Source organism: Pelophylax lessonae (genome assembly GCF_965119305.1).
Source record: "Pelophylax lessonae genome assembly, chromosome: 5".
NCBI lineage: Eukaryota > Metazoa > Chordata > Amphibia > Anura > Ranidae > Pelophylax > Pelophylax lessonae.
In genome coordinates, this window is record NC_138772.1 from 13,634,539 (window position 1) to 13,656,085 (window position 21,547).

The following is a 21,547-nucleotide window of genomic DNA, read 5'->3' on the forward strand; positions in this document are numbered from 1 at the left end:
GCAAGACTGGGCATGCTCAGAAAATAGAAAACACAGGGAAAGTTAACCATTACATGACATCACTTCTGCAGTCGGCGGACAAAATTCTTGTGCTGTCCTTGTGCTGTCTTTGCACTTTTCAGCAGACACCGACATCCCGGGGAGAAAAGACGAACATTTGTAAGCCGACCATCGGTACGTGTGTACGGGGCTTTACATCAACAGATGAGACTGAGCCATGAAATGAGTGGAGGAACTAGGCTTGTCACTGATTGTACGGCACTCTGTGTGCTGTCACTGGCCAATGATGTATGTAATTAGAAGTTCCGATCCTGGTTTCTGTTTCCCCCTTCCCCCATAGTGTCCTGTCCTGCACTTGCTGTGTGATCTCTGAGCTTCAGATCCCCGCCCCCCTCCGATCATCAGTGCTGCTGTGTAATGAGAAAATCAGGAGGCAGAGCACACTGCAGGAAGGGGGAGAGGTGAACTGAGTTGTTGTGGGGGAAGTCTGGAGGTAAGCTGCAAAGTTTCTGCAGTGAAGGGTCCTAAGTGACAAGGAGAAGACTGTGTGTGTCTGTCTAAGACAGCAGCCCCCCCCCCCCAGCAGAGCTGACCGACATTTCCCAAACTGACACACAGCCCTTCAAAAACCTGGTTTTGCCAACATCCCATATATATGAATATTTTTGAAGGAGGTTTGGTGCCTCAGGCCAAAGGTAATTGGGACTTTATGGGCTAATAACAAGAATTTTTACATAAGGAATATATAACAATTTATGAAATAAAGAAAACATAGAAATATTACACACAATGGTGGTGTATTGGGTTATAGACCCATTAGTGAGGGTGAGTACGTTTAGAAATTGGTGACTTTGGAATATTGCTCTCTGCTGTTCCATGCTTGTTAGCCAGCTTGGAGTATGCAGAGAAGGAATATCCTGAATTCCAAAGCATATCACTCTGTCACCAATTTCTAAACGTACTCACCCTCACTAATGGGTCTATAACCCAATACACCACCATTGTGTGTAATATTTCTATGTTTTCTTTATTTCATAAATTGTTATATATTCCTTATGTAAAAAATCTTGTTATTAGCCCATAAAGTCCCAATTACCTTTGGCCTGAGGCACCAAACCTCCTTCAAAAAAAAACGAAACACTCCATAGATTCTGCCACACAGGCGTATCGCGGACTCCATTTTGCTCAGTGGGGATCAATCCGCTGATCCCCACCAAGCAGGTGGATGACAGGTCCGTCTCCGCTCACTGTGCAGAGATGGAGCTGTCAGATCCCCGTTCTCCTCTATGGGAGATCTAATGAAATCAGACCGTCTGTCCCCATCCGATCCGATCCTCTATGGATGAAAAATAGGATTTCACGGACAGGATCGGATCGGAGAGCAGTGGGTGTCAGTAGATATGTCACCGCTGACATCCACTGCTCCTTAGAGGTGCATGGAGCATCCAATCGGGTCTGCCTGAAAAACTAAGAGGCAGACCTGATCAGAAAGTCTGTGTGAAAGGGTCATAATAAAAAATAACAGTCCTTAAAGTGGAGTTCCACCCAAAAGTGGAAGCTCCACTTCTCTGCTTCCTCCCCCACATTTGACACCTTTCAGGGGGGTACCCGTCCCCACTTCCGGGAGACGGCGCCGTGGTGACGTCCTTTGGAAGTTCAGCCCCCCCCCTCCTCCTTCCTCCCCCGAGAGGCCAGTTGGAAAGAGCAGCCAGCTTCGCCCATTCGCAGTAGGGAACTGGCTGTGAAGCCGAAAGGCTTCACTGCTGGTTTCCCTCACCGCAAATGGTAGCGGGAGCACCCGAGAGCCAATACAAAAATCAACTGGGGTGTCGACATTGCGAGATCCCTGGACAGGTAAGTGTCCTAATATTAAAAGTCAGAACTCCGTTTTACCACTTTCCGCTGGCCGTACGCAAATAAGTGACCTCTTGACGGGTAAGCTTTAACACCGAGAGGCCACATATATGCGTCCTAAATGTAAAGAGTGTGTACCCTTCACGCTTCCAGCACAATTATCGGTGAGAGCCAAAACACTCCCAATGCTTCCTTCCAAACATCTCTCCCTGGTCACCCCTCAGACATTGCCTCTAAAAGAAATCTCTCCCCAACTAAAAGATATCCCCACCACACCTGTCTTCATGCTATCTGCACTTCTCTCCTGCACATACTATTTGCCATCATATCTTCTGCACTTCTCTTCTGAACACAGTCCTACATTCCCCACTAATCTCCTGCACACAATATCCACCAGTATACCCTCCACACTCCTCTCCTGTACATACTGCTCACTGTCATATCCTCCACACTCCTCTCCTGTACATACTGCCCACTGTCATCCCTCCACACTCCTCTCCTGTACATACCGCTCACTGTCATACCCTCCACACTCCTCTCCTGTACATACTGCTCACTGTCATATCCTCCACACTCCTCTCCTGTACATACTGCTCACTGTCATATCCTCCACACTCCTCTCCTGTACATACTGCTCACTGTCATACCCTCCACACTCCTCTCCTGTACATACTGCTCACTGTCATATCCTCCACACTCCTCTCCTGTACATACTGCTCACTGTCATATCCTCCACACTCCTCTCCTGTACATACTGCCCACTGTCATCCCTCCACACTCCTCTCCTGTACATACCGCTCACTGTCATACCCCCCACACTCCTCTCCTGTACATACCGCTCACTGTCATATCCTCCACACTCCTCTCCTATACATACCGCTCACTGTCATATCCTCCACACTCCTCTCCTATACATACCGCTCACTGTCATATCCTCCACACTCCTCTCCTGTACATACCGCTCACTGTCATACCCCCCACACTCCTCTCCTGTACATACCGCCCACTGTCATATCCTCCACACTCCTCTCCTGTACATACCGCCCACTGTCATATCCTCCACACTCCTCTCCTGTACATACCGCTCACTGTCATACCCCCCACACTCCTCTCCTGTACATACTGCCCACTGTCATACCCTCCACACTCCTCTCCTGTACATTCCGCCCACTGTCATATCCTCCACACTCCTCTCCTGTACATACCGCTCACTGTCATATCCTCCACACTCCTCTCCTGTACATACCGCTCACTGTCATACCCTCCACACTCCTCTCCTGTACATACTGCCCACTGTCATACCCTCCACACTCCTCTCCTGTACATACCGCCCACTGTCATACCCTCCACACTCCTCTCCTGTACATACTGCTCACTGTCATACCCTCCACACTCCTCTCCTGTACATACTGCCCACTGTCATATCCTCCACACTCCTCTCCTGTACATACCGCTCACTGTCATATCCTCCACACTCCTCTCCTGTACATACCGCTCACTGTCATATCCTCCACACTCCTCTCCTGTACATACCGCTCACTGTCATATCCTCCACACTCCTCTCCTGTACATACCGCTCACTGTCATATCCTCCACACTCCTCTCCTGTACATACCGCTCACTGTCATATCCTCCACACTCCTCTCCTGTACATACCGCTCACTGTCATACCCTCCACACTCCTCTCCTGTACATATCGCTCACTGTCATACCCTCCACACTCCTCTCCTGTACATACCGCTCACTGTCATACCCTCCACACTCCTCTCCTGTACATACCGCTCACTGTCATATCCTCCACACTCCTCTCCTGTACATACTGCCCACTGTCAGACCCTCCACACTCCTCTCCTGTACATACTGCCCACTGTCATACCCTCCACACTCCTCTCCTGTACATACCGCTCACTGTCATACCCTCCACACCCCTCATGCACACAATACCAACCAGCATACCCTCCTTAGCATGTGTCCTTAGTCCCTTTCTCTGTATCAAATGTGAGACTTCAGCGGTCTGTTTATCTTACCAAAGCGCCCACCAAAAATCAATAAATTAAAATGAAAAAAAATAAAATAAAAAATGGAAAAAAAATAAATCACACTAAAATGCCACACCCAATATGTGGCATAATTTATCCACACCCACTGTGTGCCGCAAAGCACTGTGCACACCGCTGGTCACCCTGCTAAGGGTCCCAGTGCAATACTTTGCCCAGGGGCCCATGATGCTAGTAAGGTGGCATTGACCATGAGAGGCTCCTTGTTTCTTTATTGGGTCGCCAGCTTTAAGTCTTCTGCATGTTCATGAGCTTCATGTCCTTCCACTTAGGCCTAATGCATTATTGTTGCATCATGAAGTGTGGCAGCCATCTTTAAACCTGGGGGCCCCATGATTTCCTATTGCCCGGGGGCCCCATGAGTCATCAGTCCGCCCCTGAAACTTCTTTAATTTAGAAATAGTAATGTACTTACACAAAGGTTTAGAAAAAACAGCTTTCAAGACCAGGAAGTGCTGCATTCGCCGGTATGCGTTCCGGCGTGCGTTCCAATGGCCAGAAGTGACGTGGGCGTAGTGCGTAACCCGACCAGTTTCGTCATTAAACGCATGACGTCATCAGGGATCAGCCCACTACGCTCGCGGGGACCATTTATACACTCCCAGAGCTTGTCATAGGCCAATAAAGGTGTCAATTCAATCAAGAACGAATGCTGATTGGGCGCACAGTGGACAATAGGCCCTTATGCATTATTGAATTGAGATGACGCCATCTAGTGGCGGTTTTTTAAAATTGCGGCTCACAGATATACTGTATATTAGAACAACCGCAAATGGCTAAATGGCCAAATGTACTAAATAAAATAGTAAAGAAATATAGTAAAAAATATATATAAAAAATATATATATAATATATATAATAAGTGTATAAATGTCCCGAATATACATACATTCAGATACCATAATTAAATCCAAAATCATCTATTAAAAAGCATAAAACATACAAATGTTTAGGCACATTATGTTAATATATAAAAATTCCATTAGTCTAATTTTACCTCCCATTTTAAACAATTGTTATTACAAACATGGGGAGTAAATATATTAATATAAATGATGTTTTATTTAATTTTAGTGGATTATAGGTTAAAAATATGATTACAATTGTATTAAATACTATAGGATATTTTATTAAAAATTATTTATGATATATTAATAAATTATTAAATGAGGATATGTAAAAATATTAATAGTTGGAAATGAAACAGTTTAGATCTATGTCAACATTCATCCCATAGGGTTGAATGGTATTTAGATGATAGATCCATTCCGTTTCATTCCTCGAAATCATCTGAACTTTATTGCCCCCTCTCCAATGGGGTTCAATCCCGTCGATACCAAAGAAAAGTAAGCCAGATGGGTCTTTATTATGAAATAGACGGAAATGGTTTGAGACGCTGTGCTTGGGAAACCCTTTGATGATATTGCTGATATGTTCATTGATTCGGACACTAAGTTTCCTAGTAGTCCTCCCTACGTATTCCAAACTACAAGGACACCTCAAAAAATAAGTCACATAAGTGGACTGGCAGGTGATACATTTTCTAATATCATAATTCTTTCCCGTGGAATTTGACAAGTAGGTATGAACTTTCTTGGGTTTATTTTTTGATGTACTCTTGCAAGCTTTGCATCTTTTACAATAGTAGAAACCATTTTGGGTCAGAAAGGTGTTTGTCTTCTTCGGTGGATCTGGTACGTTTAAAGCCAACGTATGTCGTAAACTTTTTGCCTTGCGGTAGATAAAGGTGGGTTTCTTAGGTAGAATCCCATTGAGTGTTCTATCTTGGTTTAACCACTTAAGCCCCGGAAGATTTTACCCCCTTCCTGACCAGGGCCTATTTTGCGATTCGGCACTGCGTGACTTTAACGGACAATTGCGCGGTCGTGCGACGCTGTACCTAAACGAATTTGACGTCCTTTATTTCCCACAAACAGAGCTTTCTTTTGCTGGTATTTGATCACCTGTGCGATTTTTTGATCATGCGCTATAAACAAAAAATTGCGTCAATTTTGCAAAAATAACAATATTTTTCAAATTTTTTTATATGAAATTCCCCCCCCCCCCCCAAAAAAAAAATGTAAAAATCAAAATTTTTTAACATTTTCAGCCAATTTGTTTTATGCTACATATGTTTGGTAAAAAAATCGCAAAAAGCGTATTTTGATTGGTTTGCGCAAAAGTTATCGCGTTTACTAAGAAAGGGAAAGATTTTTGTCATTTCTTTTTTTTTTTTTCCAACAATGGCATTTTTTTTTTAACGCGTAATAGCGGCGATCTGCGATTTTTTTGCGGTACTGCGACATTGCGGTGGACAGATCGGACCCTTGACTGACATTTTTGACACTTTTGGGGTTACCAGTGACATTACTACAGTAATCAGTGCTATACATATGCACTGTTACTGTAAAATTACACTGGCAGTGAAGGGGTTAACTTTATTTGAGAGGGAGTGGCTGTGTGTGTCCCTAGGGGCGTGTTTCTAACTGTGATTGACTGTGGCTTGAGGTGTAAGAACAGAGATCAACGGTCCTACATAGTAGAACTGTATGATCACTATTCCTACACAGGGGAGAATGACAGGCGGCTGTGTTTACACTAGTGACACGCGCGGGGGGTCCGTGACCGCGCGGGAGCGGGAGAGCGCCTCCGGCGGCGCGCACTCGCTCCCGAGACCCTCACAGGCTAGCGACGTAGTCCTACATCGCTTTGCTTGTGAGGGGCTGACCGCCGCAGTAAATAGTCGTGAGGCAGTTGGCAAGTGGTTAAAATAGGCCAGTGTTTTTTAATAATGGCCTCAAATTGCTTATAATCCCTATTCACATTTGTTAAAAGGCACTGATCTATACTTGGTAAATACTCTGGACTCTAATCACTTAATTCACATTCCTATTCCTCCACGCCCTTCTTACCTTTTGGAACAGTGGTCTGTTTCTTTACACTGCTTTAATATCATATTGTTTCACTTCAACCAATTTTCATTCACTCTGTTTTATACTTTTCACTTTGGGTCATACTGGTGATTTTCTATACTCACCCTATGTTCACCATTTATTCATCTTCACCTTGTTTTTCCAACATCTTTATCGACACTTTCAGTATCCTTACACCTTTGGGGCACCTCATGTTGGTTTTACTATTTTGCTTCTATTCTTGGCTTTGGGAGTTTATCAATCTTCTCTACACACGTACCGATTGTCGGCCGTAAATATTCGGCCGACGACCGATCCGCCGATTGTAGGCTTGTTAGTATGATGCTTCCGACAGCCGACAGCGCATTTTAGGCCGAACAGAATCTGTCGTGCAGGCATTCAAATTTTTGTTGGTCAACACCAGAACCGCCGATTGTTCGCCAGTCAGTACAGATTTCGGCCAGCAATCAGCAGATTTGCAAGACTGGGCATGCTCAGAGTAGAAAAAACACAGGGAAAGTTAACCATCACATGACATCACTTCTGCAGTCGGCGGACAAAATTCTTGTGCAGTCTTTTGCACTTTTCAGCGGACAGGACAGCCCTGGACAAAAGACGGCCGACGATTGGTACGTGTGTACGAGGCTTTAGTCTGCTTGTCTTCAGCAAACTGTTTGTGGGAATTCTTGTGCATCATCTTTAGAAGAGGCTTCCTTCTGGGACGACAGCCATGCAGACCAATTTGATGCAGTGTGCGCCGTATGGTCTGAGCACTGACAGGCTGACCCCCCCACCCCTTCAACCTCTGCAGCAATGCTGGCAGCACTCATACGTCTATTTCCCAAAGACAACTTCTGGATATGACGCTGAGCACGTGCACTCAACTTCTTTGATCAACCACGTAGAGGCCTGTTCTGAGTGGAATCTGTCCTGTTAAATTGCTGTATGGTCTTGGCCACCGTGCTGCAGCTCAGTTTCAGGGTCTTGGCAATCTTCTTCTAGCCTAGGCAATCTTTATGTAGAACATCAATTCTTTTTTTCAGATCCTCAGAGAGTTCTTTGCCATGAGGTGCCATGTTGAACTTCCAGTGACCAGTATGAGAGAGTGAGAGCGATAACACCAAATTTAACACACCTGCTCCCCATTCACACCTGAGACCTTGTAACACTAACGAGTCACATGACACCGGGGAGAGAAAATGGATACTAATTGGGCCCGATTTGGACATTTTCACTTAGGGGTGTACTCACTTTTGTTGCCAGCGGTTTAGACATTAATGACTGTGTTTCGAGTTATTTTGAGGGGACAGCAAATTTACACTGTTATACAAGCTGTACACTCACTACTTTACATTGTAGCAAAGTGTCATTTCCTCAGTGTTGTCACATGGAAAGATATAATAAAAAAAAATACAAAAATGTGAGGGGTGTACTTATGAATATACCGGTAGTAGACAGAGAAAAGAAGAATAAGTAGCAAAGAAGGTAGTGAAGCAAGTGAAGGTACTCAAAACACATGGAAAATATGTATATGGGCCCCTAATTATTGCTAGCAATTTGAGTGGCCCTCTATATATCCCCTGTACCCATACAATGCCTACCAAAACCAAAAATAATTTATCATGGCTCCCTACAACCCAATGTAGGATGGAAACCTCAGATCCTTGGTCCTTTAAAAATGTATCACAATTGTAAAACAAAAGCAAGATACAAATGGCTGTATTTCAAACAATGTGTGTGCAGGATGGGGATGGGTGTGAAATGGACCCTTAATGCACCCCCCCCTCCCCCGGGCTCCTGGATTCCTCTCTACACCTGGGGCATCTTCAGTGTTTGTATAGACAGGAACCTGTCCAGCAGAATCTTTCCTCACTTCCCATAACAAAGACCATTATTTGCATTCCACTTCTGAGTATCACAGACACACCCAGGGAGGGCTCAGTGGTCTTCCAGAAATCAATCAGGCACTAATGAACATATATAAGGAAGGAGCAGGGTGGAGGACACACACACACACAAGCTCTATTCTAGAACATAATGGCAGCCTACACAAGTGTGCTTCTCCTGGTTGCTCTCTGCATTGCTTCAGGTATGTCCAGTCTATGAGTTCTTTATTATTGTAGCATCTCTATCATCTATAATACTCAATTGTTCTGTAATAATTTAAAAAAAAATGTGTTTGCTAAATGGTTAGACCACTAAAATGTATATGTCTGGAACAGATGGAGCCCACTGGCTTTTGGAGATTGCCTGCATGTTCTAGAATTTTGGGTGTTTTTTATTTTTTATTTATGTATTTATTTTTATTTATTTATTTTTTTTTTAAAAATGTTAATTTAAATATTTAAAAAAAAAAATATATATATATATTTATTTTTAATATTATTTGAAAAAATAAAATCGAACATGCAGGAACAGTGCCAGGGCAATCCCCAAAATCCAGTGGGCTCCATCTGTTCCAGACCTATACATTTTAATGGTCTAACCATTTAGCAAACACTTCTCCCCCCCCCATTTGGGGGCTGACTTAATTAAAACTGTAGAGTGCAAAATCTGGTGCAGCTGTGCATGGTAGCCAATCCGCTACTAACATCAGCTTGTTCAGTTAAGCTTTGACAATTTAAAACCCGGAAACTGATTGGTTTCTATGCAGGAATGTTCCATTTTGTTTGTTCTAATGTTTCTCGTCAATATCTATTGGACTCCACTAATGACTTAAATTGAACATTCTTAAAGCAGAGCATTTTGAATGGCATTCTACTAATGTATTGCATTGCTATCTTTTAAACTAGCTGTCCGTAACAGGATTTCTCTATCTATGCTAGACCATGTGGCTGGAGGAATTTTTCCCTGGTGGCTTTTGTATCCAAGCAACTGTGATACCTGTGGCAACTTGAGTACCTGAACAGTGACTACATCTAATTGGTTTGTGGTCACTGTTTAGCCAACAACTTTTTACACCTGGCCCCCATCAAATAGATTTAGTGTTGAGCTGGGTGGTCACCCACCACTTGCAATTTAGGACTTGTGTATGGTTAGCTTCAATCACTTGGAAGAACTGCTTCACTAACTGAGCGTAACAACTGATCACTCAACAAATGGTTCCCTATGTGTTGGCTACACCTGTAGTATGCAAGTAGGGTAGGTTTTCTCAGCCAGGGTTCCATGGCACCCTAAGCTTCCTCCAGAGGTTGCTATAGCCTAGTACACATGCAACGATTATCGACCGATCGTCTGTCTTTTGTCCAGAGTTGTGTTTTGTTGGTTGGAATGTGCCTAGACTGCACACATTTTCTCGCCCGACAAAATTCTACTTCAGAAGTGATGTCATGTGTTGGTTTGCTTTCTTTGTGTTCTTTCTTCTCTGAGCATGCCCAGTCTTGCTCAATCGATTTTTTTTTTTTTTTTTTTTTTTTTTTCTGTCGAAATCTGTACTGACTGCACGAAAATCGGCCGTGTTTTGACGGTGTACAGAAATGTTATAGCCTGCACACCAGATTTTTTCTTCGGCCGAAAAGTCGGAGTTGGTTGTCGGAAGCAGCATACTAACAAGCCGAAAATTGGCAGATCGGTCGTCGGACGAAAATTCCCTGCTGATTTTCAACGCGTGTGTACAGGGCTTAAGGATTCCATGGTACCCTAGGCTTCCTCCAGAGGTTGCTATGGGTTCCATGGTACCCTAGGCTTCCTCCAGAGGTTGCTATGGGTTCCATGGTACCCTAGGCTTCCTTCAGGTTGCTATGGGTTCCATGGTACCCCGGGTTTCCTCCAGAGGTTGCTATGGGTTTAAATGAGCAATTTATGCCTTTCAGATAAGTTTACACTGACCCCCATTGATCTTTTTAGCTATCTGTAAGGGGGGAATGCTTCTCAATGATTACAAATGTAAGGATAATTCTTCCCACCAACCATCCCACTAATGTATCATGAGTTGTAAATGGCAATTTTTAGCAGGTGTTCCTTGAGACAAAGTTTATTTCAAGGGTTCCTCTCACTAGGTTGAGAAGGGCTGTTGTAGTGTTTGCACTTTGTTCCAGTTGTGTAGCTTTTGCCATAAATTTTAATGTGTGGGAATAATCTGGTAATAGTAGGACTGGGCTACTAAATCTCTCCTAATGTGGTGCCTGCTAGCAAGTGGTTATGTGAACGCCTGTCTGCTTCTTTTTGGTTTGCTGCATGTTCTGTCCATTGGGTGCTAAAATCTGACTCTTCCAGGGTTTGAACCTCTTTGGGGTTTCTGATGCTGTGTTTCCCAATTGGTATGGTTTCCTTTATGGGACAGGAAATGGTGGTGGTGGTGATACAAGTTTTCAGTTTCCCCCACCAAATGGGGTTTGGCTGGAGATCCATCTGGTAACTGGTGGAATGGGTATTTGGCTCACTAGTATAGTAGAAATTATGTCACCCCAATGCCAAAGGAAGCTTTAGGCAGGCCATACATGGTTGTGAGTGGACATACTGGATGCCTTTGCTGTTGTACCATTGGCTGGGCGTCCATTATGCCCCCTAGTACCTTTAGGAGGGTTGGGCCATCTCCAGGCTCACCTGCCCCCTATCTATCCATTAGCTTGCATGTGCTTCCACTGTGAAGACTCCTAAATTTACAAGTTAGGACTGCAGGTAATACAGGGTGCCGTGGAGTGGCCCTGCAACTTACACATGCGTTTGCAAATGTGTGCTGCAAACTAAACCCCTGTTTTGACGCAAACTGTTACAGGTTAATTTGGTTGGTAAGAAAACTGGCTAGCAAATTGAACTGGGAATTTTTTATTTTGTTTGTCTCATGTGCGTTGCCCTTCCATGTGTTTGCTATGAAGGCCAGTTATAGGTGGGGGCAGAGGCCATTTTCTTTATGGTTTGAATCTCTGCCAATTCAGCACTATCTGTGTATGAGCAGGTGGACTATACCAAGTTGATTAACTTGGTATGTGGGTTGTGTTTTTCTGCAAAAAAAACAAAATAACCCAGAAAAGTTAGCCTAACTATCCTAATGTAGGTCAATTTCCACTGCCTCAAACATACAAGGCACTACCCCCCCCCCCCACATTAGGATAGCTGGGATGAGTTCAGTGAGCAGACCGCAATCAGGCTTGGTTCAACCATCTCTGGTTCAGCTGTCCTGGATGCAGATTGGGACATAGTCATTGGTGCACCAAAAAGGTGTCAATAATTTTGAAGTGATGATAGAATTGGAACGTGTATTTATGCTTTATTTTTTGTTCCCCAGCTCTTTCACTAAACTGCTACACCTGTGACTCTCAGGCTAGCAACACAAACTGCACCACCTCTGCTAACTGCGCTGCCAATGAGACCTTCTGCATGACCACAGTCTTTGGATTGGGTAAGAAGTTTAAAGTTGCTTTTATGCAAAATTTATAAAAAAAAAAAAAAACTGCTTGGGGCCAATCTTGCAGTTGTGTGCACTGCCTGAAACGGGTCTACATCACTATTTGGCACTGGTTTCTAATAATGTCCCCCCCCCCCCCCCATAATGGCCGATCATAGTGGCGACATGTCTCTCCACTATCTTCCTAATCTTACGAAATTCCCAACTGAAAGTGGTAGAAAAAACGGAATATTGGATGAAGTGCCTCTGCATTTTTTGTCTTTCGATACCCCATCTCTAGGTGTAGTGTAAGCTCTACGTAAAGTCCCAGTGTTGTAACCTCTTGATAGAAATGTGTAGTAAATTTCAATCTTCTCTCTGGGAATCCAATCCCTCACTGCAGACTCTATGTAAATCTCAAACCGTCTCATTGGTATCCCGAGGGTGACATCTCCTGGATGGCTAGAGTCTGCACGGAGAAGAAGGCCATTGCCTAAGAGGAGCAAACGAGAGATGTTCTACACATTGAAAAGCATATGAATACATCTCGGTAATCTTCTATACCAGGTGTCTTCAAACTATGGCCCTCCAGTTGTTCAGGAACTACGATTCCCATCATGCCTAGTCATGTCTGTGAATGTCAGTTTTACAATGCCTCATGGGATGTGTAGTTCCACAACAGCTGGAGGGTTGTAGTTTGGAGATCCTTGTTCTATACAATAATATACATTTTAGAATAGTTCAGTGAGATGAAGGCGAACGGAAACATGCCTCCTAAAATTAGTCACATCTGTCTGACTTATTACCTAAGAACAGTAAACCAACCAGAGTAAAACCTATTGTATCCATAACCCTGCTTCCCACTTAGAGAATTCAAATATCAGAAATAATTATTTTCATTTCCACTACTATAATGGTGGGATTAGAAATTGACAAAGAGTCACACTTGTCTTGTGAGTCTAACTAAGGGCCCCAAATTTTGGTAAACCTCATTGGGCACCTCATACATTAACCACTTAAGCCCCGGAGGATTTTCCTGCTAAACGACCAGGGGGTATTTTGCGATTCGGCACTGCGTGACTTTAACGGACAATTGCGCGGTCGTGCGACGCTGTACCTAAACGAATTTGACGTCCTTTTTTTTCCCACAAACAGAGCTTTCTTTTGGTGGTATTTGATCACCCGTGCGATTTTTACTTTTTGCGCTATAAACAAAAAAAGAGCGTAAATTTTGCAAAAATAACAATATTTTTCACATTTTTTTATATGAAATTCCCCAAAAAAAATGTAAAAATCAAAATTTAACATTTTCGGCCAATTTTGTTTTATGCTACCTATGTTTGGTAAAAAAAAGCGTATTTTGATTGGTTTGCGCAAAAGTTATCGCGTTTACTAACAAAGGGAAAGATTTTGTGTTTTTTTTTTTTTTTTTTTTTTTTTTTTTTTTTTTTTTGGTACTGTGACATTGGGGCGGACAGATCGGACCCTTGACTGACATTTTTGACACTTTTGGGGTTACCAGTGACATTTCTACAGTAATCAGTGCTATACATATGCACTGTTACTGTAAAAATACACTGGTAGTGAAGGGGTTAACTTTATTTGGGAGGGAGGGGCTGTGTGTGTCCCTAGGGGCGTGCTTTCTACTGTGATTGGCTTGAGCTGTAAGGACACTGATCAACGGATCTACATACTAGATCCGTGTGATCAGTGTCTTTACACCGAGGAGAATGACAGGTGGCTTGTTTACACAAGCTGCCTGACATTCTCCCTCTCCCCCGCCGATCGCCGAGTGACCGGCGGACATCGGGTCCGCTGGTCACACGCGCGGGGGGTCCGTGACCGCGCGCTCGCTCCCCAGAGCCTCACAGGCGAGCGACGTAGACCTACGTCGCGCTGACTGCCGCAGTAAATATACTGTGAGCAGTCGGCAAGCGGTTAACTTGTATAATGGGAGGTTTTGATTGATTGCCTCCACAGACCAATATGTAAGGGGTTCAGAGTAGGGATCGACGGAATTATATCGAGGGCCGATATAGACTTTTGCCGAGATCTCTGTATCGGCCCCGAAACTGGCCGATATTCCAAATATTACTCATTCGAGGGTAAAATGTTGCATAGCATAATTCCATTTAAGTTATTGGCTATGCCACTCGCATATGTACAAATTAAAGATGTAAGCAATGAAGTTATGTCATGACATCCCTTCCGGGTACTCGGCGCCAGATTAAAAAAAGACCTCATTCACAACAGCCAAATTTGGCGTTTTGAATGCTTTTTATGTGCAGAGGAGGGAGTTTGGGGTCTTGGACCCCCAGATCCCTCCACAAGAGTACCTGTCAAGTGCTAAAAAAAAATAAAATAACAATTTTTTTTGTACCAAAATTTTGGCAACGAAAAACCAATATCAGTCGATCACTAGTTCAAAGTACAATACAACCCCCTCTTTTTTATGGCATAGTAAAGCAATAAATGCAACAACAATTTTGGTAGGAAGCTCATACATGCCTGTTCTTGGATCCTTGTAAAAGTTTTTTTTTTTTTTTTTTTTTTTTTTTTTTCAGCCGGCTATAACGTCATCACCAAGAATTGCTCATCCAGTTGTCAGGAAGTCAACTTCAACTTCATTATCTCTGGCCATACTTCCTGCTGTTCCACCAATCTCTGCAATGTCAGCGGGGCCTCCAGTATAAAGTCAGCATACACCATCCTTGCTGTGGCCCTGGGGTTCCTAGGGGCCCTTGTGAGACAGTCGATTTAAAGCTTTGTGTAAATCTATCTGTGTTTAGTATACAATATTTAGGTTTGTGTTAATTCAATAAATGTTTTTTTTTATCATGATGGTGTGGTGGAATTGTGACTTTTGGAAGGAATTTTTCATTGTGAATTGCTGAAAGGCGCTCTACCCAGCAATCTCAATGAGTGCCTACAAGAGGGCTTATAGACCATTTTGTAGTTATTTCCGTATTGGGGGGGGGGGGAACTCTGGCCAAACGTATATAACAAAACTAAATTTTAATGAATTTTGTTAAGAATGCAACCAAATGAAATTAGTAACTTAACAAATCGAACTGAAACCCAACTTTTTTTTTTTTTTTACATTCTATGCATGTCTACCGTGTGCTTTCAACTCCCCCCCCCCCCCCCCCCCCCTGGCATATGCCGGATGGGGCCACAATGCTTTTGGCAACATGAACAAAGAATCAACGTTGCCTTGTTCAGTACACTGTGTTCTTCAGCTGCTCTATGGTAGGGGAGTGCAGAGCTGATCTTGGCTATCAATTTGCTGTAATAGTCCAGGTATGGACAATGGCACTGCTGCAGTGGGAACATTGTAGCGCCCGCCCCCCCCATTTACTCGTAGTGTGCTTTGCTGGAGGGTCACGTCCTCTGTGTATGGGTCAGTTGGGATTATTCTCCTACACAATGCCTCGGCACAGCCACATCTCTGCTATATGAGGAGCAATCTTATTAGATAGCCATACAGCTGCCCAATCCACTAGATAATTTGTCTATCTGCCTGCTTTTCTATGTTCATGCCAACTATTTTGTTTTATGAAGACATGCACCCGCTGTCAGCGCAGTATAAACTAGCATCAGCTGTCCCTGCAACAAAATCTCTCACTGCCCAGCCATTCACAGGAAGCCTTTGTATTTTATGAATGAATGCAAGGCTTCCTCTGATTGGCAGAGGTGAAGACATCATGATGCCCTCTGCCTGCCTCTCAGGAGGAAGGAAGCCTTGGAGTGGAGGGCAGATGGCATCATGTCTTCACCTCAGCCAATCAGAGGAAGCTTTGCATGCATTCATTCATAAAATTCAAGGCTTCCTGTGAATTGCTGAGAGTTGTTCTTGTTCTGGGGAAGGCTGGAACATAGCACTGAATACTGTATGTAGCTGATGCTATGTACAGTTTATACAGCACTGACAGCGGGCACATCCTAGTAGTAAAGGAAATATTTTTTTGGGCCAGCTTGGTCAATACAAACTATTTAAAGTATCTCCAATTCCTCTTACAGTAATTAAAGCAGAGTGCCACCCCCCACTGTTCACTCCTCACCATGCAGCACTAATATGCATCCTTCACACCAGTCATGTCCAAAGTCAGGCCCGCGGGCCAGTTGCGGCCCATTCTTTCGTTTTATATGGCCCCCTGAGACTAGGGTGACCACGTGTCCTGGATCGCCCGGGACAGTCCCGCATTTGGAGAGTCTGTCCCGGTCACCCTCATTCCGGGACAACGCCGACCGTGAGAACACATGCCGCTGCTGCCGCACTGACGCTCCGCTCCCCCACCGAACCGGCAGAATAGAAAGGAAGAGGAAGTGCGCGAGGCCGCGAGCATTCATAGTGCATGTGCTGGACTGGACTGTACCATGTCCGACAGTCCGCTGGATGAGGGAGGATGGCTCATAGCTGGGCTGTGTACCATGTTAGAGGGCGGGCTGCAATTCGAGCCAATACGAGAGCAGTGAGCAGAGGATAAATAGAATGTCTGCTGTGCTGTGTCTGTCCAGTCAGTGTGTGTGGCTCACTGGCTCCTCCCCTGCCTTGCTGCACGCAGTCCGCGGCCGAGTGAGAGTCACGTGACGTCAGCCAGCCCGGGATCATCTACTGTGCGCCGCTGCCTCAGCTCAGCCTGCTCCTGTAACTGAGTCACTGACTGTCTCCAACAGCCGGCCGTTATCAGCATTTAAGAGGACAAAAAAATGTAAGTTTAACTTTTTAATGGATGTCTGCTGCCACACACTGACCCAATTCTCAATAAAATGTCTGACACCAGTCCTGGCATGTCCGCAGAGCGCTTACACAGCAGTGGCGGGGTACAGGGTGCGCCGGAGGGTCTCGACTCCCTGATGAAATACCGGACGCTGCAGTGCTCAGTCCTCCTCCTCAGTGTTTTATAAACATCAGGTACATTAAGTACTATTAGTTCCCTATGGCTGAACTTAGTTTTATGCATTCACTACATTGTGCATTGGTTTGTACATATAAGTAGGGAAAGCTCATTTTAGATTCGTCTTGAGGCTTAATTTTTTTCAAATTTTTACTCCAAATCCCTCAGGTCATTTGCATTCCTTTTGTAGTCGAAACTATTTTTTTTTTTTTATATGCAAATTTAGTGCCTTAGAAATAAAGAGCATTTGTTTAATGTATGTTAGCCTAACATTGAAAGAACAATTACACTCTAAGTTTAAGTGGCTGCCTGCAACTGCAATGTTTGGCTAACATACATGATGCAAATGCTTTTTCTATCTAAGGCACTAAAGTTGCATATAAACCCTGCTCCACTCTCAAGCACGGCCACCCACTGACTGCATTGTAAGTGATTGACATTTCTTACATAGGTAAGGGGTGGGGCAACCCGGTGATATCACATGATGGCACCGCCCCCTTGTGACATCACCGACTGGTGCATTCTGGGAAAAGGGTGTGTGTCCCTGAATGGCAGTTTGGAAATGTGGTCACCCTACCTGAGACACTGCTGACTTTTATGGCCCCCTGAGACACTGCTGACTTTTGTCACTGCCTCCTCACATCCCCGCCCTGATGCAATGGGGCGGGGCCCTCTGGCCTTGCTCGGCTCTATCTGCTCGGCACCTCCCACGACTGCGCGGGAGTGCAGAATGCCTTCTATCCTTCACTGCACACAGCCACCTGTAGTAGCTGACAAGGATCCTGTGGAGTTGACCGAGGAGATGTCACTTCTACAATCCTACTGCCTGTTTATGGAAGTGTGATTTTATTCATAAAGTACTGATGCTTATTATTTCCTATATATATAGTGTGTATAATTTTAATGGTTCAAATGTCTGGCAAAATGGTCGGCCCTTACGCATGTTCACTTCATCAAATCTGGCCCCCTTTGAAAAAAGTTTGGACACCCCTGCTTTACACAAATTGGAAATTTATTTTTTGTTAGGTTCCCTTACCTTATTTATGCATCTATCTAATTTGACTTCCTCCTTTTAGCATGGCTCCCAACTGTCCTTGATTTGGAGGGAGTGTCCCTGACTTTGAACAAAGTCCTCCTGTCCCTCTTTCCTCCTCATTTTGGTCCGATTTTTTTTATATAGGTTTTTTTTTTATAAAATGCAGTATTTATCATTCAAAAACGTTTCACAGTACTAAACCTTTCATCTAAATTTTTGCATTGTTAAATTTCAAAAGTCAGTATAAAGGAATAGTAGTGGTAAAAAGAGAAAAGCAGTTGTGGCTTTAATCATTTTGTACCATTCTACTTTAAGGGGCGTGTCTTATGCCTACATACTTTTGCTAAGAGGTGTCCCCCGTTCCCATCTGAAAGTGGGGAGGCAGGGGTGTAACTACAGGGGTTGCAATTGCAACCGGGCCCCATGCTCCAGGGTCTGTGCGGCTCCCCTGTACACCTGAATAGGAGGGGCGGCATGTAGAGAAATCACTGTCCTCCTGTAGCTGCAGGAGGAGATTGGTTCCTCTGTATGCCGCCCCTCCTATCCAGATCACTTGTGTTCTGCTGGCCCTGGGCCCCTGTGTGCTCCCCAGTCCCCCCCAACCACTGTGCTGCCCCCCCTCTCCTGCCGGCTGCTGCAGGGGATGTGTCACAATAGAGAACCAGGAAGGGGTCGGTAAATATGTAATTTACCAGCTCCTTCCTTTTTCTGAATGGACAGAGTCATAGTCACATTATAAAAAAAAAAAAACAAAAAATAAACTACTGACTCTAGTGGGTGAACTTCCAGGATTGCAAAGGTCACACTTGCAACCGGGCCCTGGCATTCCACCACCGTGGGAAGGCCCCAAGATGGCAGGAAGGGGGCCCACTGCAGAACTCGTGAAAGGGTCCCCCTGTGGGACTGTAGTAAAGGGCCCCAGGATAAGTGGGAAGAGCCCCAGGCTTTAAGGGAAGGGCCCCGTCCGGGGGGCCCTTCATGGTTTCTTGCATTGGGGCCATGAAGATTCTAGTTACGCCTCTGTGGGGAGGTGTGCTTCAGTGGTTGTGGCGAGGTACGTCCATTTGCATTGGCTTCTGGCAGATGTGTGTCCTCAATCACAGGCGGCAATGGGCATCGCCGGCTCGTAGCATCGCATTATTTCCAAACCGAAAATTACGCTATGCAAGGCGGCGCTCAGCACTATTTTTTTAAAAAGGGGTAACCAGGCTGCTGTTGCCATTGTTACCCTAGTGCAGTGATGGCAAACCTTGGCACCCCAGATGTTTTGGAACTACATTTCCCATGATGCTCAACTACACTGCAGAGTGCATGAGCATCATGGGAAATGTAGTTCCAAAACATCTGGGGTGCCAAGGTTCCCCTACACTGCCCTAGTGTCTTATGCACAGTAATTGGCGATGTTGGAGGCGGCTGAAGCAGAGCGGAAATTACGGTCTACAAATTGCGGGCGGTAAGCATCTCCGCTCTTTACAGAGCACGGGGGACAGCACATCATGGACTAATGATTGTAACAGCGTTCTGGGCACTGCGTTTTTGGCACTGTAATGGGGACATTGGGGCCTATCTAGGACCAAAAAACCATGCCCCATTCCTATGCTCAATTTGAACTTCAAGTTGCCTTCACCACATCTAGATGCATAAATGTATTTAGTTGCTGCCATGCGCTTCACTCATTTAGGAATTAAAAAAAAACAAAAAAACAAAATTGAAAAGGTGTACATAAAAAAAAAAAAAAAAAAAAAAAGTGTACAGAGATATATCTCCAAAATCATAAATATATCAATCACACATCGGATATAGATTTTAGTGTATATACATTTTATTCTATCTTTTCATGTGACAACACTGAAGAAATTACACTTTGCTACAGTGTAAAGTAGTGAGTGTACAGCTTGTATAACAGTGTAAATTTGCTGTCCCCTCAAAATAACTCAACACACAGCCATTAATGAGGATCACTTCCTCTGGGTGGGCACCACCTGATACCGATTTAAGGTTTTCGGAGGAGTCTCCTGGTAAAATACTGGCAATTCAATGAGAGGAGAGTGTTCTACCTCACTAGTGGATGGGCACCCTGTGCCTTGGAGAATGCCAGGGAAGGACTGGTGGAGGCTTCTGGACTGTTGGTACCAAAAGTGGTGTGCCCTAAAACAGTGATTAACACCACGGCACGACTCCTGGAACTGAATGAGAAATGTGCAGGCTTAGAGAACCACTCAGTAATTCAAGCTAAGGAAGAGAAAGTAATGCCTCTTGTTACCATATGTTCAGGACTGTTTAATGTGTTGTTACTCCGAAGGTGTACCATACTGTGGATGATTGTAACTGGTTCATTAAAAACAGTTATGTAAAATTGAAGCAAACAGTTCCACCAAATAAAGCCTTTCGCTTGCCTTTATTAGTTTCTTTGGACACCATTCCATCCACTGACACCAATGATGGGGTACCATTCGTCCTGCAAACACCAATGATGGGGTACCATTCCCCCCACAGACACCAATGATGGGGTACCATTCCCCCCACAGACACCAATGATGGGGTACCATTCCCCCCACAGACACCAATGATGGGGTACCATTCCTCCCACAAACACTAATGATGGGGTACCATTCCTCCCACAAACACTAATGATGGGGTACCATTCCTCCCACAGACACTAATGATGGGGTACCATTCCTCCCACAGACACTAATGATGGGGTACCATTCCTCCTATAGACACTGATGGGGTACCATTCCTCCTACAGACACTAATGGGGTACCATTCCTCCCACAGACACTAATGATGGGGTACCATTCCTCCTACAGACACTAATGATGGGGTACCATTCCTCCTACAGACACTAATGATGGGGTACCATTCCTCCCACAGACACTAATGATGGGGTACCATTCCTCCTATAGACACTAATGACGGGGTACCATTCCTCCTACAGACACTAATGACGGGGTACCATTCCTCCTACAGACACTAATGATGGGGTACCATTCCTCCTACAGACACTAATGATGGGGTACCATTCCTCCCACAGACACTAATGATGGGGTACCATTCCTCCCACAAACACTAATGATGGGGTACCATTCCTCCTACAGACACTAATGATGGGGTACCATTCCTCCTATAAACACTAATGATGGGGTACCATTCCTCCTACAGACACTAATGGGGTACCATTCCTCCCACAGACACTAATGATGGGGTACCATTCCTCCTATAAACACTAATGATGGGGTACCATTCCTCCTACAGACACTAATGGGGTACCATTCCTCCCACAGACACTAATGATGGGGTACCATTCCTCCTATAAACACTAATGATGGGGTACCATTCCTCCTATAAACACTAATGATGGGGTACCATTCCTCCTACAGACACTAATGATGGGGTACCATTCCTCCCACAGACACTAATGATGGGGTACCATTCCTCCTACAAACACTAATGATGGGGTACCA

The 21,547-nt window shown here is 44.5% G+C and overlaps 1 protein-coding gene across 1 annotated transcript; it reads left to right on the top strand.

Annotated features, from left to right (window-relative positions):
• Positions 1-8,860: 8,860 nt before the first annotated feature.
• Positions 8,861-14,910, top strand: LOC309556407 (lymphocyte antigen 6E-like; the record flags this gene model as incomplete). Its single annotated transcript, XM_082258870.1, has 3 exons — positions 8,861-8,912; positions 12,051-12,164; positions 14,714-14,910. 3 exons carry the CDS (start codon positions 8,861-8,863, stop codon positions 14,908-14,910), a joined length of 363 nt encoding a protein of 120 aa, XP_082114996.1.
• Positions 14,911-21,547: the final 6,637 nt, after the last annotated feature.